This window comes from Pongo abelii, chromosome 9 (genome assembly GCF_028885655.2).
Source record: "Pongo abelii isolate AG06213 chromosome 9, NHGRI_mPonAbe1-v2.0_pri, whole genome shotgun sequence".
NCBI lineage: Eukaryota > Metazoa > Chordata > Mammalia > Primates > Hominidae > Pongo > Pongo abelii.
In genome coordinates this window covers 116998527-117016069 of record NC_071994.2, presented here as the reverse complement: position 1 = coordinate 117016069, position 17543 = coordinate 116998527, and the positions used below count along the sequence as shown (strand labels likewise).

At 40.6% G+C, this 17543-nt stretch overlaps 1 protein-coding gene across 28 annotated transcripts in view; it reads left to right on the top strand.

The window, feature by feature from the left end:
- The window catches only part of USP28 (ubiquitin specific peptidase 28), a 76765-nt gene that overhangs the window by 30174 nt on the left and 29048 nt on the right, over positions 1–17543 (top strand). For 15 of the 28 annotated variants that reach the window (XM_024255646.3, XM_054525103.2, XM_024255651.3 and 12 more), the window contains 8 exons: positions 2949–3054; positions 3959–4118; positions 10362–10448; positions 11139–11276; positions 12690–12763; positions 13847–13926; positions 15419–15567; positions 17401–17528. In XM_024255646.3, the coding sequence (XP_024111414.1) occupies positions 2949–3054; positions 3959–4118; positions 10362–10448; positions 11139–11276; positions 12690–12763; positions 13847–13926; positions 15419–15567; positions 17401–17528 (922 nt within the window). Of the gene's footprint in view, positions 1–2948; positions 3055–3958; positions 4119–10361; positions 10449–11138; positions 11277–12689; positions 12764–13846; positions 13927–15418; positions 15568–15839; positions 15923–17400; positions 17529–17543 lie in introns of those variants that run through there. The other 13 variants (XM_024255647.3, XM_054525121.2, XM_054525116.2 and 10 more) reach the window with 2 other exon arrangements.

Here is a 17543-nt window from a genome sequence, read left to right as displayed (position 1 = left end):
ATTATATCTCATTGTGGTTTTGATTTGCATTTTTCTGATGATTAGTGATGTTGAGCATCTTATGCTTATTGGTCATTTATCTTGTGTATTCTTTGGAGAAATGTCAATTCAGATTTTCTGCCCATTTTTGAAATCATTTGTGTGTTTCATTCAGTTATAGGAGTTCTTTGTATGTTCTGTGTGTAGATCTCTTATCAGATGCATGTTTTGCAAATATTTTCTCCATTTCTGTGAGTTGTCTCTTCTTTTTTTTTCTTTTTTTTAAGACGGAGTCTCACACTGTCGCCCAGGCTGGAGTGCAGTGGTATGATCTCGGCTCACTGCAACCTCCGCCTCCCTGCTCCCGGGTTCAAGCGATTGTCCTGCCTCAGCCTCCCGAGTAGCTGAGATTACAGGCACCTGCCACCACGCTGGGCTAATTTTTTTGTATTTTTAGTATTTTTTAGTAGAGATGGGGGTTTACTATTTTTGTCAGGCTGGTCTCTAACTCCTGACCTCGTGATCCACCCGCCTGGGCCTCCCAAAGTGCTGGGATTACAGATGTAAGCCACCATGCCCGGCAGTCTCTTTACTTCTTGATGGTGTCCTTTGAAGCCCAAAGGATTTTTTAATGTATTTTTTCTTTGGTTCCTTATGCTCTGGGTGTCATCTAAGATTCCGTTGCCTAACCTAAGGTCATGAAGATTTACACCTGTGTCGTCCTCTAGTTTTATATTTTAGCTCTCATCTTGAGGACTTGATCCATTTTGACTTAATTTTTGTATATGGGGCTAGGTAGGGGTTCAGCTTTATTCTTTTGCATGTGGTGTTCAGTTGTCACAGCACCATTTGTTGAAAAGATATTCTTTCCCTCTTGAGTTGTCTTAGTACTTAGGTCAAAAATCAGTTGACTGGGAATGTAAGAGTTTATTTCTGGACTATAAATTCTATTCCATTGATGTATATGTCTCCTTATGCCAGCAGCACACAGTCTTGATTACTACAGTTTTGTAATATTTGTGTTTTATTTTATTTAAAAAAATTTTTTTTTAATTTTTAATTTTTTTTTTTTTTTGAGATGGAGTTTCACTCTTGTTGCCCAGGCTGGAGTGCAATGGCACGATCTTGGGTCACCACAGCCTCCGCCTCCCGGGTTCAAGCCGTCCTCTTGCCTCAGCCTCCCGAGTAGCTGGGATTACAGGCATACACCACCGCGCCTGGCTACTTTTGTATTTTAAGTAGAGAAGGGGTTTCTCCTTGTTGGTCAGGCTGATCTCGAACTCCCGACCTCAGGTGATCTGCCTGCCTTGGCATCCCAAAGTGCTGGGATTATAGGCATGAGCCACCGCTTCCAGCCTCTTTTATTTTTTTTTAACTGCTCCTGTGGAACAGGGCTACCACATAGGCAGTGTGCCCAGAGTAGCTGTGGATTATTTTGGGTTTCCCTTGTAGGTGATTATTATCCGGGATTATGACAGCTTTGCTTCTTATTTTCCAGTCTTTATATTCTTAGAGATGGAGTCTCACTCTGTCGCCCAGGCTGGAGTATAGTGACACAATCTCAGCTCATTGCAACCTCCGCCTCCTGGGTTCAAGTGATTCTCTTGCCTCAGCCTCCCAAGTAGCTGGAATTACAGGCATGTACAACCACGTCCAGCTAATTTTTTGTATTTTTAGTAGAGATGAGGTTCCACCATGTTGGCCAGGTTGTTCTCAAACTCCTGACCTCAACTGATCCTCCCATCTTGGCCTCCCAAAGTGCTGGGATTAAAGGTGTGAGCCACCACGCCCAAAAGTTCTTATTGCCTGCCTAGAACTTCCAGAACCATGGTGAATAAAAGCAGTGATAATAGATGTGTTTGTCTTAGTCTTGATTTTAAAGCAAATGTACTTAACGTTTCTCCATTAAGTATAAAAGTTTTCTATGGGCTTCTCATGGATACTTTTTCTCAGCCTAAGGATATTTTTTTCTCTTCCTAGTTGGCTTTGAGTTTTTATCCTGAAAGAAAGTTGAATGTTATCAAATACATTTTCTGTATCTGTTAAGATGATCATTTTTTCTTTTAACTGTTAAGACAGTGAATTTTACTGCTCCATCTAGTATTAACTCATTTTTTTCCTGCAGTAAACTCAACTTGGTCTTTTTTTTTTTTCTGAGACGGAGTCTCGCTCTGTTGCCCAGGCTTGAGTGCAGTGGCGTGGTCTTGGCTCACTGCAAGCTCCACCTCCTAGGTTCACGCCATTCTCCCGCCTCAGCCTCCTGAGTAGCTGGGACTACAGGCGCCCGCCACCACGCCCGGCTAATTTTTTGTATTTTTAGTAGAGACGGGGTTTCACTGTGTTAGCCAGGATGGTCTCGATCTCCTGACCTTGTGATCCGCCCGCCTTGGCCTCCCAAAGTGCTGGGATTACAGGCGTAAGCCACCGCGCCCGGCCAACTTGGTCTTAATATGTAATTTTTTTTTTATATTATTGGGTTCTAGTTGCTAATATTTTGTTTAGGTATTTTGTATCTGTGAGTATTTTGTATCACATGTGAGTTTCACTTTTTCTTTCTCTTACCGTTCTTAACTAGTTGAGGGGTATATCCCTATTCTCTGGAATATTTTGTATGAGATTGAAAATATCTGTTCCCTGGATGTTTGATATTTGGCTGATGTTTTGTGGTAATAGAGACTATTTAACCCACATGTATGGGATCTACTTTTGACTTTGTGGAGTGAGAATACAGAAGAGGGTATTTGGTTCATTTGATTTTTGCAGCTTGTTATTTCTGTACTGTGGGCTAGTCTAAGGTTACAGTGTAGCTGAAGTTACTCATTCGACTATGCAGTAGGGTAATAAAATTGTTACACAGTTGAGCCATTGTTGTAGTGAAAGCTAGGGAGTATGTCTTTACCTTTTTCTTATATTACAGAAGGGCAGTGTTTCCTATATATAGACTAATGAAATTTCTGTTTATCTTACAGAAGTGATAGACCTTACTCATGATAACAAAGATGATCTTCAGGCTGCCATTGCTTTGAGTCTACTGGAGTCTCCCAAAATTCAAGCTGATGGAAGAGATCTTAACAGGTTATTGATTTAACTTATAATCTTTGCCCCCACATTTGTGTGTATGTCAAAGGCAATAGCTCTGTGAATGCCACTCAGGAATAATTCTGTTAAGCACCTGAAGGAAATTTCTTTTAGGAGAAATTTTGAATTCGCATTAGCTTACTCTTTGGTTCACTTTTGAAAAAGCCAAACCGAAAGGTGTCTTATTGCATCCTGTGTCTTTGAGTAGAAGTGTGCAGGGTGTTTCAGTTTACAATTGCTAGGGTGAATTAAAAACAACCTAGTCCAGGTATCTGATAAATGTATATTCTCTTTTATAAACTTTGAGGGCTATGCTGTTGCATATTTTTAAGTGAAAGTTATTCAACTACCCTGTCTCATAAGTGATCAAGGAATCTATTTTTTTGAACTGGTACTAATTGGGTGATTGTTTGGTACTGTTCACCAACATCCAGTTCCAGTGGTGGCCTATCAGTTTCTGGACATGTTTATTCCCTCACACTGCTGAGATGTTTATTTCAGGGAACATAGGGCTGTGTTTTATGTCCTGGGCAATTTGGAGGCTCTTATGTTTAGCACAGTGTCTCTCCTGCCCTATTTGATGGTGAGGTCTTAGATAGTACACTGTGTTGAAATCTAAAATTTCTAATATGGTAGCCTTAAATAGGCTTGAATTTCAACTCAGTTCTATCTTGGACCTTATTAGTAATAATGTCTGTTGTGGAAGGATTAACATTTCTGTGTATAAATCTTGCTTTTCAGTTGCATTACAGTCTTACAGTTCCTTATATAGCTAGGGATTATCCAGTAAATACTTTTTCTGGCGTTTTGAATTATCCATGAAAGGTTATAGCATACTCCATATGCTATATTATTCTTTAACTATTTTCTTTTTTGATGTGTGGAACGCTGCACAATATAGGATGCACGAAGCAACCTCTGCAGAAACTAAACGCTCAAAGAGAAAACGCTGCGAAGTCTGGGGAGAAAACCCCAATCCCAATGACTGGAGGAGAGTTGATGGTTGGCCAGTTGGGCTGAAAAATGTTGGCAATACATGTTGGTTTAGTGCTGTTATTCAGGTATGATATTTTTAAGAGATAACTGTGTCTTTTGGAAATAACTTTGTAATTTATTAAATTGAAATGTAGAAACATAGCTTTCAAAGGATAAAAACAGATATTTAAAATTGGGGAGTTTTTCTGGCATTATTGTGTTTGGATTTAGATGCTTTGATGTCTAAGTTGGGCAGTACGAAAAAGAAATCTGCTGTGATTGTAAATATATTGAATAGGTGTTTTGGATAAGCATTTAGTGAATACTGTATTATAGCAGTGAGAGTAAATAAGGAGGAATCAGTTGTTGAAGGCTATCATAGCTATCCAGGTAGGCAACAGTGGTGGCCTGGAGTAGAGAAGTGGCAGAAGTCATGGAAGGAGAGAAGTGAATGCATTCTTGAGGCGCTGAGGAGATCAAATCTACAGGATTGGTGGGCAGTTGGATGCAGGATATGCCTGCAGTGGTTGAGTAAGACTGTGAGGTTTCTAGTTCAAGTAACCAGGTGGATTATAGTACCATTTGACCCTGGAGGAGGAATAATTTGGGTATGTGTTAAGAGTGGGTTTCAGTTCAGGTTTTTTTTTTTCTTTCTGACACAGCGTCTCGCTCTGTTGTCCAGGCAACAGTGGTGCGATCTTGGCTCACTGCAACGTCCGCCTCCCAGGTTTAAGCAATTCTCCTGCCTCTGGAGTAGCTGAGACTACAGGCATGCACCACCAGGCCTGGCTAATTTTGTATTTTTAGTCGAGACGGGGTTTCATCATGTTGGTCAGGCTGGTCTCCAACTCCTGACCATGTGATCTGCCTGCCTTGGCCTCCCAAAGTGCTGGGATTAGAGGCGTGAGCCATTGCGCCTGGCCGCCTGGCTAATTTTTTAGTAGAGACAGGGTTTCGCCATGTTGGCCAGGTTGGTCTCAAACTCCTGACCTCAGGTGTTCCGCCCGCCTCAGCCTCCCAAAGTGCTGGGATTTCAGGTGTGAGCCGTCGCACCTGGCACAGTGTCTTCATTTTTAAAATTTATTTTTATTATTTATTTAGTTATTCATTTGAGACAAGATGGCGCAATCTCGGCTCAATGCAACTTCTGCCTCCCTGGTTGAAGGGATCCTCTTACCTCAGCCTCCCAAGTAGCTGGGATTACAGGCATGTGCCACCACACCTGGCTAATTTTTGTATTTTTAGTAAAGATGGAGTTTCACCATGTTGGCCATGCTGGTCTTGAACTCCTGACCTCAAGTGATCCACCTGCTTTGGCCTCCCAAAGTGCTGGGATTACAGGCGTGAGCCACCACGCCCCACGATCAGTTCAGTTTTAGATATGCCGAGTCTGAGGTGCCTGTGCCTATGTATGCTATGGTCTTAACTACCCTTCATTGAACTCACAGAGTGCCCTTTTGTCCTTTGATCATATACCCAGCAAATCCTCCAAATTAAATGAGTTGAGTTTAAGGAGATACCATGTAGGCAGATAATTATATGAATCTGTACTTCAGAAAAAGTGCTGGGCTCCAGATACAGTTTTGGAAATCAGTACCATATAGATGGCAATAAAACCAAGGGAGTGAATGAATTCACTAGAGGGTAGTGGCTCTCTAGAAGTATCGATCAGGCATCTTAAACTTACATAGCCCCAATGCAACCCCTGGTGCTCACCACAGCAGTCTTCTCCATCATGGTACATGGCACCTACCCAGCTGCTCAAGCCAAAAAATGGAATTCTCCCTTTCTGCACATCCACTACATCCAGCTTCTATGTGCCTGCCACTGTCTTAGGCTCTGGGGAAACAGCAGTGACTAAAACAAAGCCCGTACTCTCATGGTTTACTTTGGAAAGAGTGGCACAGACAGTGAACAAAACATCAGGAGGTGACAAGTGTAAAGATGAATGAATGAGTCTGGGGGACTGGACAGGGTTCAGCTGGAGAGGGCAGAGGGTCAGGGATGGCCTTTCTGATGAGGCGGGAATTTGAGCAGAGGTCTGAGGGTGGCCAGGGAATGAGCTATTGAATTACATAGGGAACATTTCAGACAAGGAACAGCAAATAAGCAGACTGAGGTTCAGGAGCTTGCTTAATGTGTCTGACAAATAGCAAATAGCTAAGACGGAGTGATCCAGAACTGATAGCAGTGGGATAGGAAAGGTGGTGGAGGTGGAGTGGGAGAGCTTGGGGTCATGATGAAGATTTGGGAATTCTAGATGAAATAGGAATGTATTGGAAGGTTTGGAGCAGAGAAGTGATATGATCGTACTTCCAGTTTAAAAGGATCACTGGAGAATTGAACATTGAGAATAGAACGTAGGAAGATAATGTGGAACTTGTCAGTTCTTTCCTATCTGAAAGAATAGAGAGAGAGAAAGAGAATGCTCCCTGGATTCATCTCCCCCCCCACTACATTAGCCTTCACTCCTGTGGAGGGTGGACGGGTGGACAAGAGCCAGCAGATGGAGAAGATAGCTGAGTAAGTCTTCTGGGACAGCATGAGCAGACAGCGTAGAAAGTATATCTGAGGAGTTGGCCTTAACAAGGAAAAGGGCAGGAGAGTAATGGGAAGGGAAGAGGAAGAAGTGATAACTGCAAATTAGAGTTGAAGTAGTGTCTAGTCTTTTTTTTCCTCTGTGAAATAAGCAGCTATTTTTTGAGACAGTGGAGAAGTGACAGAGTCAGATTTTAAAGGGAGTGAAAGTTTGAAATAGTTGTTGGAGATGGTGGGAGAACCAGTTGGCACCAGAGTACAGTAGTAGGATTTCCAAAAATTTGAAGATCTGCTTGAAATTGTTGACTTTAAATGTGTAGTGATACAAAAATGTTCAGTTTCTATCAGGATATCCTCTTGACAGCACTTTGAACCTCTTACGTGGAAAACTCAACTCATTTAATTTGGAGCATTTGCTGGGTATGTGATCAAAGGACAAAAGGGCACTCTGTGAATTTATTGAAGGGTAGTTAAGACCATAGCATCAAAGCTAGATGGAGAAAGAAATGAAGATAGGAAGGAACTGATTGTTAAGGAGCCAGGAAAGAGATCAATTTGCTTGGGCCCCTGCTGAAGTCAAAGAACATGTATCCTGCAGGTAATTGGACACAAAGAAGACATGTAATGGTCCCAGAGTGAGCTTTTCTGAACGTGTAATCTGCGAACTGACACCTTTCATGTGTTGGTGTATTTTTGGGTGCAGCCTGGGATGTGGGTGTAGATAGAGATGGAGTGGAGGAATGTGTCATTAGAGATGGGATGCCCAAGAAGCTGAGAGATCTCCAGACTGGATGCATGCGAGTTCCCTCAGCAAACAACTGAACACCTGCTCTATGTCTAGCAGTGTTCTAGGCCCTTGATGTAGGAGTGAACAAAACAAAGACAACTGTGCCCACATGGAATGTAAATTCTCATGAGGTGAGATAGAAAATGAACAGTAAACTAAAAACTAACAGAATGATGAACTAGCTGAATAAAATGTGTATAATACATTAGACTGTGATTGGTCCAGTAGAAAAAAGAGCAAGGTTAGGGAGATTGGAACTGCAGGAGAGGTGGGAACAGGTTGCAGTATTAACTGTGGTGTTGGATGATCCTCACTGAGGTGGGGAAGGGGGTGAGACTGGCAAGGCAGTGGACCAACCAGGCAGCTATTGGGATAAAAAAAAATTCCAGGTAGAGGAACACATAGAGCAATGGCTTCATGGTGGGAATGGGCTTGGTGTGTTCAGGGAACGTGCTGGAGTCCAAGTGGCTGGATGCTAAGAGCAAAGGGAGGGTCACTGGAGAGGAGGGTCTGAGTGGACAGGGAGTTACTGAAGGTCCCCAGTGGCAGACTGATCAACTCTGGCTCAAGTATTAAGAGTCTCCCTCTGGCTCCTGTGGCGAGATGAGGATGGAGGGGCAAGGATGCACAGGGAGAGACCCATGGCTGTCATCCATGAAGAGTGATGGTGACTCGGACTGGACTGGTAGCCCTGGAAATAGAAAAGAGTTGGCGTTCTTGATATATTCTCAAGGCAGCACTGACAGGATGTCCTCAGGGATTGGATGTTGACTCTAGTCACCTAGGAGGATGTCAGGACTTGGGAGAGTGAGGAAAGCTGTTACTAGATGACAGTCTTCAGTGAATCAGAAGCTTTATTTTCGCCATATTAGCGAGGTACTTACAAGGAGCTGTGTGGCAGTTGTGAGCAAGTGTGAGCTGGTGGAGGGAAGTTCTGGAAGCAGAGAGACCATGTGCAAGTGAGCGGCGATGGGAGTTGGATTAGAGCAGCTGATGGGGCGCTGATGGGGAGAAAGCAGTTAGGTTATAAAGAACACCCAGAGTCAGAGGCCAAGGGACTTGTTGCTTACTAGATATGAATGGCTAGGAGAAAGATTCAGGGATTTTTCTGCAGTTCTAAACTTTGGTGACTGGGGGAGGAGGATGTAATGAAGTGACGCAGAAAACACAGAAGCAGCAGCGGTTGGGTAGGGAATAAATTGGGAGATGTGAATAGTATTAGCTCACACTTAATGTGGTTTTTTTTTGTTGTTGTTCTTTTTTGAGACAGTTTCGTTCTTGTTGCCCTGGCTGGAGTGCAGTGGCGCGATCTCAGCTCACAGCAACCTCTGCCTCCCAGGTTCAAGCGATTCTCCTGCCTCAGCCTCCCGAGTAGCTGGGACTACAGGCATGCCACCACGCCCGGCTAATTTTGTATTTTTAGTAGAGATGGGGTTTCTCCATGTTGGTCAGACTGGTCTCGAACTCCTGACCTCAGGTGATCTGCCCGCCTCAGCCTCCCAAAGTGCTGGGATTACAGGCATAAGCCACCACTTCCAGCCTAATGTGGTTTTTAAGAATAATGGCAAAGCCCGATTTTCCTGATGGCGAAGAGGTGGAGTTAAGTGGCTGAGAATGTAAAGCCATTTTTCTCACAGCAGAATAGAAACTCAAGAATGTCACAGGGTAACCAGCAGAGTAGGAATGCAAGTGTGTTAGGTAGACAGGTGAGGTGGAAGAGAAGAGAGTGGCTGAAGATAGAGCTCACCAGCCAAGCCCTGGTTCCAGAGAGAACTTTGGTGCAGCATGACCCGGGTTTATGCTTCAGTCCAGGCGAACACTCACCCTGTTGGCTGAATCCCGCCAGGGCTTGTGTTAGAGTGAGGGAAGCCAGAGAGGTGCACATGGGCTCTAGTCAGTACCAACACTTGGATACTTTGGTTGACATTAGGAAATATACCTGGGGCTTTTAGAATACCAAGAAGCTGTTTTATTTAGTTCTAATTCCAAAGTTTTGCCTATTATCTACCTAGGATGCTTCTTCAAGAGTTCCACCGTGCAGGCCTGAGAGGGTTTTCATTTGAGGAGCATGTTGGGATGAGGAGTTGTATATTCATACAGGAGATATTTTTAAAGAAAATTAACTTATGAAAGGTATTCATAGTAGAAAAATGTGATTTGCAAATAATAAAAAGAATCCCTCTCTCCAGTTCTACCATCTGCTGTTAAACTTTTAAAAAATACAATATTATGACAAGGAGTGGAGAATAGTAAACACTGCTATACTAACCACCTGGCTTAAAAAATTAATGTTACAAATTTCTGTTCTTTTGAGTTCCTGTTGTGACATCCTCCCTTTCCCACAATCATAACCACACGTGGATGTATCCCTGAGCAATATGTAGTATTGTTTTACATGTTGTTAAACTTAATATAAGCAGTATAATACTTTTTTTCTGTAACTTTTTTTCACTCAAAATGTATTTTTGAGGTTTATCCATGTTGATACACATAGCTCATGTTTTTCTCATTTTCACTTTATATAGTAGGTCATTTTATAAACACTTTTTACAATATTATTTCAATGACTGCTTAATAGTCTATTGTATAAATGTAATATAGTTTATATAAACTACTTCTTTTGGCTGGGCTTGGTGGCTTATGCCTGTAATCCCAACACTTTGGGAGGCCAAAGTGGGCAGATTACTTGAGCTCAGGAGTTTGAGACCATCCTGGGCAACATAGGGAGACCCGGTCTCTACAAAAACAAAACAAAACAAAACAAAAGCTACTCCTTTTGTTAGACATTAGGTTGTTTCTATTTTTTACCTAAAAGTATTAATATTCTTTGAGCTAATTTTTTGTGCACAACCATTATTTCCTTAGAAATAACATAAGTTGAATTGCCAGGTTGATAGTTTTGCATACTTTTAAATATGAAATACAATATTTGAAGTGAAAAATATATATGTTGCTGCAGTTATTTTCAGGAAAGGCTATGAATCCCTTTCTTTCTTTATTTCAGTCTCTCTTTCAATTGCCTGAATTTCGAAGACTTGTTCTCAGTTATAGTCTGCCACAAAATGTACTTGAAAATTGTCGAAGTCATACAGTAAGTTGGTGTCAAGGAATTTCTTCACTGTTGTTTAGTCCCTTTCGTCCCAAAGGCTTCTAGATTTTTGCCTAAAGTTGATATCCGTGATACTCTTTGGCTTGTGCTAATATTTGTTTTCATTTCTAAATGGCTCATTTTCCTTTTTTGGGATAACATATAAGGGTATGCAAAAATGTAAAATTAAGTGGGAATAAAATGAGAAAAACAGCTCCAAGAATATGTGGGTGGGGAGACCCTGAATACCTGTTGTGTTTGTTGTATCCTTTCTCTTCCTGAGCTGCTCAGGCGATGTGTTGCTGGAGAGATGCCCTGATGCCAGAGACCTGAGCCGCCTTAGTCTATTTTATTCTGTTTTTGCCAAAGGTCATAGCCTCCTCCTAGCAATTTAACCCTTCCCAGGATTTCACCTTGGCGCAATGCATTTTCCTCATGAGAGGGAGGGCAGCAGCTTCAGAAAGTGGACATTTCTGTTTTTCCAACAGTGCTGTCTCTGGCTTCTACATAGTTATTCTTCAGTTTAGAGTACAGTCCTTACCAGAGTCCCTGTAACACACATAGCCCTGTAACTTTGACCTAGATCTAGGTAAATATAAACGAGGGCATGATTATTGAAAACTTTTTTTTGTTCACACGTTCTGATTTTCTAAATGAGATGTTGTAAGAGTATATGTGCTGTGTTTTCTACAGGAAAAGAGAAATATCATGTTTATGCAAGAGCTTCAGTATTTGTTTGCTCTAATGATGGGATCAAATAGAAAATTTGTAGACCCGTCTGCAGCCCTGGATCTATTAAAGGGAGCATTCCGATCATCTGAGGAACAGCAGGTACAAAAGAAGCCTTGTTCTTGAGTTTGAAGTCATGCCTTGTCAGTGTTAATGTGGTACTGCTTTATTTCAACTGCGTAACAAGCTGTGAACATGACTAAGCAGGACTATGGAGGCTCGTTTCTGACTTCTGTTTTGCCTACAGAACAGGTGGTGAGAGAGAAAGCATGTGTGTGTGAGAGAGTGTGTGTGTGTTGCACGGAGGCTGGCAGTTCTAAAGAGAAGAAGAAATAGTAGTAGAAAGAATGTGGAATTATACAGGGGCTATTGATGTAGAAAGGAGGAGATTGGAAAATACCTCAATGAGCTATAACAAAAGGGATACCAAGAAAAGTAGTCCTTTGTCTGCACCTTTGTCTTGGAATGGTCCAGATGGAAATTGTATCTTTAAAACTATCTAAATCTGAGTTCAGGAGCTTTTCTCAGCAACTTCTGTCTTCTAGACTTTCCTTTCCCTACCTCCTATTAAAAAATAGCTGGGCATGGTGGTACGCACCTGTAGTCCCAGCTACTCGGGAGGTTGAGGCAGGAAGATCCCTGAAACCCAGGAGTTTGAGGCTGCAATAAGCTGTGATTGAGCTACTATACTCCAGCCTGGGTGACAGAGTGAGACCCCGTCTCTGAAAAAATAATTTAAAAACAAAAACAAAGCTGTCACTAATTAGATCAGCTTCTTCCTCATATGATTTTTTTTTCTTTCTCTATTTGAAGGTCCTACAGTTCTACAAAATTCTCAAAACATTGAAGTTTTGTTTCTTTATTCAGATCTCTGTATTGTTCTAGAGTTCCTTGGGCCTTTTTCTTAAAAAGTCCTACTTGGAAGATTTTGTTTATTTTTCTTTCTTTGTCATAAATAGATGTGGCTGGAAGTAGTAGAGTTCCAGCTTCCTTCTAGCTACAACTTACAGATTGCTTAATGCACCTTATTTTTTATGTATAGTAGCTGGGTTTCAGTGTTCCTATGTTTTCATGATATTCAGCCCCAAAAAATAAATGCTTTCAGGCTGTGCGCAATAGCTGGTGCCTGTAATCCCAGCACTTGCGATGCCAAGGCAGGTGGATCATTTGAGGTCAGGAGTTCAAGACCAGCTTGGCCAACATGGTGAAACCCCATCTCTACTAAAAATACAAAAATTAGCCGGGCGTGGTGGCATGTGCCTGTAATCCCAGCTACTTGGGAGGCTGAGGCAGGAGAATCGCTTGAACCTGGGAGGTGGAGGCTGCATTGAGCTGAGATCATGCCACTGCACTCCAGTCTGGGAGACAGAGTGAGACCCTGTCTCAAAACAAAAAAAAGAAAAAAAGAAATGCTTTTATAGTAGTATAATCTTAATTCATTGGTGGGATAAGGATAAATTTTAATTTCTCTTAGTATTGCATCTAACTTTTATGCAATTTGTGCCTCTCTTATAGCAAGATGTGAGTGAATTCACACACAAGCTCCTGGATTGGCTAGAGGACGCATTCCAGCTAGCTGTTAATGTTAAGTGAGTGTTGAGGGTTTGTTTGTACATCCTTCCGACTCACAGTGGGCCAGTGAGAATTATATGCTGGAAAGTTACTCTCCTTAACTAGAAATTGCTGGTTTTTAACCATACCTCCTGGGATAACCACTGAGGTAGTCCTCATCGTGTATCCCTGTCGCCTTCATCTTTCCCCTCTGAGGATATAGCCTAGCAGTCATCTTATCCTGCAGCTTTTTTTTTTTTTTTCTAACTAAAGGACTGTAACTGTTAACTTTGTTAATAAACTCAGCATGTGCTGTAAAATATATTTGTAAAAAGGACAAATCAACCTCTGTTGTGAACATGATGGTATAATATGGATACTTAAATTTAAGATCCCTTTTGAGGTCTACTTAGAATGTGTAGAGGATAGGTTATAGTCATTTCAGTCACTGAGATAAGTGAAACTCAGGGCACGATATAGATATCCCTCTGAGAAATCTGTGCTTTAAATGGTTTCAATTCTAGGTAGAAGAATTGTAACTATAAAATAGTTTTGGAAACGGCAACTCAACATAGCAATTTAAGATGGACTTGTGAGGAGAAACTTTTTATTTCTGTTGTACCATGGAGAAAAATTTTTTGTATTTATTTGTAAAACTATGCAACGGAGTTCATTCTTACCTTTATACTACTTCTATACCTTGTATACATCTGTCATTGGATATAGCTGTATAGACTGAAAGCATATTTGTCTGCATGTGTGACTCCACTATTAGGCTTTAAGCTCCTTAAGTCCAGGGATTGGGCCTTCTTGTCTTTGTGTCTTCAAAGTTTAGCACAATGCTCGAAAGAAGGTGTTCAATAAATATTTGAACTGAACTAATTGTTACTTATTTAGATCATACCTGGCTCTTTGGGGGTTGATGAAAATGCACTATTTTTTGCTCGAAAGAAGGTGTTCAATAAATATTTGAACTGAACTAATTGTTACTTATTTAGATCATACCTGGCTCTTTGGGGGTTGATGAAAATGCACTATTTTTTACTTTTGAATGATGCTTGGATTTTATGTAGCGCATATCTTAATCCAAACAATCCAGAATTGTCTCCTTTTCCTAAAAGCAGCAGTCCCAGGAACAAATCTGAAAATCCAATGGTGCAGCTGTTCTATGGTACTTTCCTGACTGAAGGGGTTCGTGAAGGTAAATTCTCTGCTCTGAATTTTAATTCTAGACCTTTGATCATATCTTTATTACTGTGTCCCTTTGAGGAGGCAGTATAGTGAATAGGCTTGAGAGTCAGCAGTACCCAGGTCTGAATATTGGTTCTGCCTCTTGGTATTTGTTTAACCGTGGATAAACTATGGGAGCTTCTGGATCCTCAGTCTCTTCATCTGTAAAATGTGCACAATCTTTATCTCAGATTTGTCATATTAATACTTGCACAGCCCAAATCTGACATTAATGTCAGATAGTGATTTTACTCAGTTTTATCTGTGTTGCTTATTCTAATATAATACCTAATCTCAAAAGGTTTTATTGAGTGAGACTGCCAAAAATGTTTTTCTAGACTAGAGGCTTTTCACTCTGGAGGCTTACCTATCTAAGCTACATGCTAGGCACATAATTTATTTTTAATTATGAAGAATTTAGAATACATTCAAATAGAGCAATTTTACAACCTCCATGAACCCAGCCTTAGCCCACAGCCAGTCATTCCCCATCTCACCCCACTCTTACCAATCTGATAATACCAATATGACTCTGAAAAATAGCATTTTAAACTATCAAATATCTAGTCAGTGTTCAGATTCCTAATTTGTTTTCATAATTTTTAAAAAATAGAAAATTTATTTTTAGAGTTTATTTTAATCAGGACCCAGTGCGTGATTCATTTATGACTGAATATTTGTAGGCTCCCCCTCCATCGTTTTTTCCTTGAAATGTATTTTTTGGAGAAACTGGGTTGTTTGTTCTGTAGCATTTCCCACAGTCGGAAATTTTGCTGTTTGTACGTCCTCTGATACATACTTAACATATTTTAACATAACCGCATGTTCCTCTCTATTCCTCCTCTTATAAATTGGTAGTTGGATCTAGAGATTTGACTAGACTTAGGTAAGGCTTTTTTTGGCAAGACTATTCACAGGTGGTGAGAAAACTTTTGATTAGGAAGTACATAATGTCTGGTTGTCTTTGCAGTCTTTTTTTTTTGAGACAAGTTCTTGCTTTGTTGCCCAGGTTGTAGCGCAGTGGCATCATCATAGCTTACTGTAACCTTGGACTTCTGGGCTCAAGAAATCCTCCTACCTTATCCTCCTGAGTAGCCAGGACTTCAGGCGTGTGTTACTGCACCCGGATAATTTTTATTTTTTGTAGAGACAGGGGTGTCACTGTGTTTTCCAGGCTGGTCTTAAACTCCTGGCCTCAAGTGATCCTCCCACCTTGGCCTCCCAAAGCGGTGGGATTACAGGCATAAGCCACCACGCCCCTGGCCTTTTTCCAGTGTTACTGGTTTTCAGTGTTCAGTGTCTAGATTGACTGGCTCACTAGAGGTTGCTATAAAGGCTTAAGTGCATTCCTAACCAGCTATCAGGAAGTTGCTGAATTTAAAATGTTGTCTCTGTGGAGCCAGAAGATAGGCTTTAGATAGTCATAGTGATGTCTTTTTTAAAAAGTCTCTCTCTTTGCCTAGGAAAACCCTTTTGTAACAATGAGACCTTTGGCCAGTATCCTCTTCAGGTAAACGGTTATCGCAACTTAGACGAGTGTTTGGAAGGGGCCATGGTGGAGGGTGATGTTGAGCTTCTTCCCTCTGATCACTTGGTGAAGTATGGACAAGAGGTACGTTGGAGATCTTTATTTGCTGTGCCAGTGACAAAGCCGGTTAAGTAAGAGTGAGCTTTTGGGCAGACTAGTTTCCCATCACATATTAAGTAACTTTACACTTAACAGAACTTGAATTTGTCTTAAGTCTCTCATCAGTTGATGTGAGTCAGTGAGTATCAGTACTTTGATAAATAAAATTTTTACTAAAACTATGAATTTGAGTTACTCGTGTAAAGGTTGTATGCTGCTTCTGATGTTTTAAGTATGATCAAGTTTCTCTCTTTCTGTTGAAGCCTACCTGTACCTGAGTAGGGAGAACCCACTGCCTCCATATTTTCGGAGGGTAAAAGTACAGTGATTAACTCCTATGGTATGCCATTTAGAATATTTTCCCTATTATAGTATTTACTGTTCTCAATTGTAAATTCTGCCTTTGCTTTTAACATTTTTGAAATTTAATTTTCATTTGTTTATTTATGTGTTTTTTTTTTCTGGGTTGGAAAGAAAGGGGGGAAGTTAAAGGGAGATCATCGGTAGTTAACATCTCAGTATTCCAGTTAGGTTAAGAATTAGTGAATAGCATTTGTAACATAATTGTTTACACAGTTGGGATTGTTCTCCATTGATCATACATTTTGAGACAAAACTGTGGCTTATATATGATTCCAACTCAGTAATTACTATAGGAGACAGTGGAGCTTTCCTAAATTAAAATAGGGAGCCTAACATGAGCCATATGAAAATACATTCACTGTAGAGCAGTGTTGGAACTCAGAGAGCTACTGCCTCCCTGCATTTTCAAGGAAAAACTGATTCCTAATGGAGGAATTATGTCATCTGTACCATCTGTGCAAACCTGGTGCATCCTCTTACGAAAAAGGGAATGTTCACCAGCTATACTTAGGCCTGTGGAGACCTGTGTTCCAGGATGGGAATTCTATAAAAATTAAACAAAACAACAAAATTGTCATGCTCATTTAGATTTCACCCTGAGGTGGTCTCACAGGCTGTCTGAATTCACCTCATTATGCTGACAGGGTATCTGAAGGGAATGTTGCTTGCACTTGTGGTAAAGGAAACATTTTAAAGCTGTTGACAGGAACCTCAGACATACAGGTGAATTGAATAGGAAAGCCAAATCTGATTTAGCTTTTCCTCACCTGTGATCCCTGACTGTTGAGTCTTTTTTATGTCAGTGCCTTCCTTTGAAACTCAAGTAACATCGTAGGTTGATTTGACTGGCTTCTTTATGAGACCTCTGTAAATTTTTGAAATTCAGGGATTTTTCTTAGAAATTGAGAAATTGTAAAGCCATGAGGCTATTTCAAATTTCCTTTGTTTATATAAAGGAGATTCAAATTATGGTTAATAGACTAAAACAGCATGTAATATATGTACACATATGAGTCTTTTTAGCTGGCACATGGAGTTGTCTCTTTAGCTACATGCTACTTCGATCATAATTTCATATTCTGTAGTTAGGCTAGCTGTTAAGTTTTTAAACCTTTTGAATACTGATGATGTAATGAATGAGTTGTGTAGATGCTTAGTGCAGTTCACATATTCAAGGGTGGTTTATTCTGAGGATGATGGTTGAGTCAAATTCTGTTGACTGGCTAGTAAATTTGGAGTCTTGAGGAATGTTGAACCATATTCTGTAAGAGAATGAGATTCTAAGTGTTCATTCCCTTTAGTGTTTGGGATAAAAAAAAGTTCTAGTATGAGTTTGCCTTGAGTATAAGTTCTATACCAAAGGAAGAAAGTTTGATGAGAGATATTTTAAATCTGGCTATTGTTATTTCCTAAAATTAATTTTTCTTTCTCTCACATTTCTACTCTTGACACTAGCGTTGGTTTACAAAGCTACCTCCAGTGTTGACCTTTGAACTCTCAAGATTTGAGTTTAATCAGTCCCTTGGGCAGCCAGAGAAAATTCACAATAAGCTGGAATTTCCTCAGATTATTTATATGGACAGGTGAGTTCTTGGCTG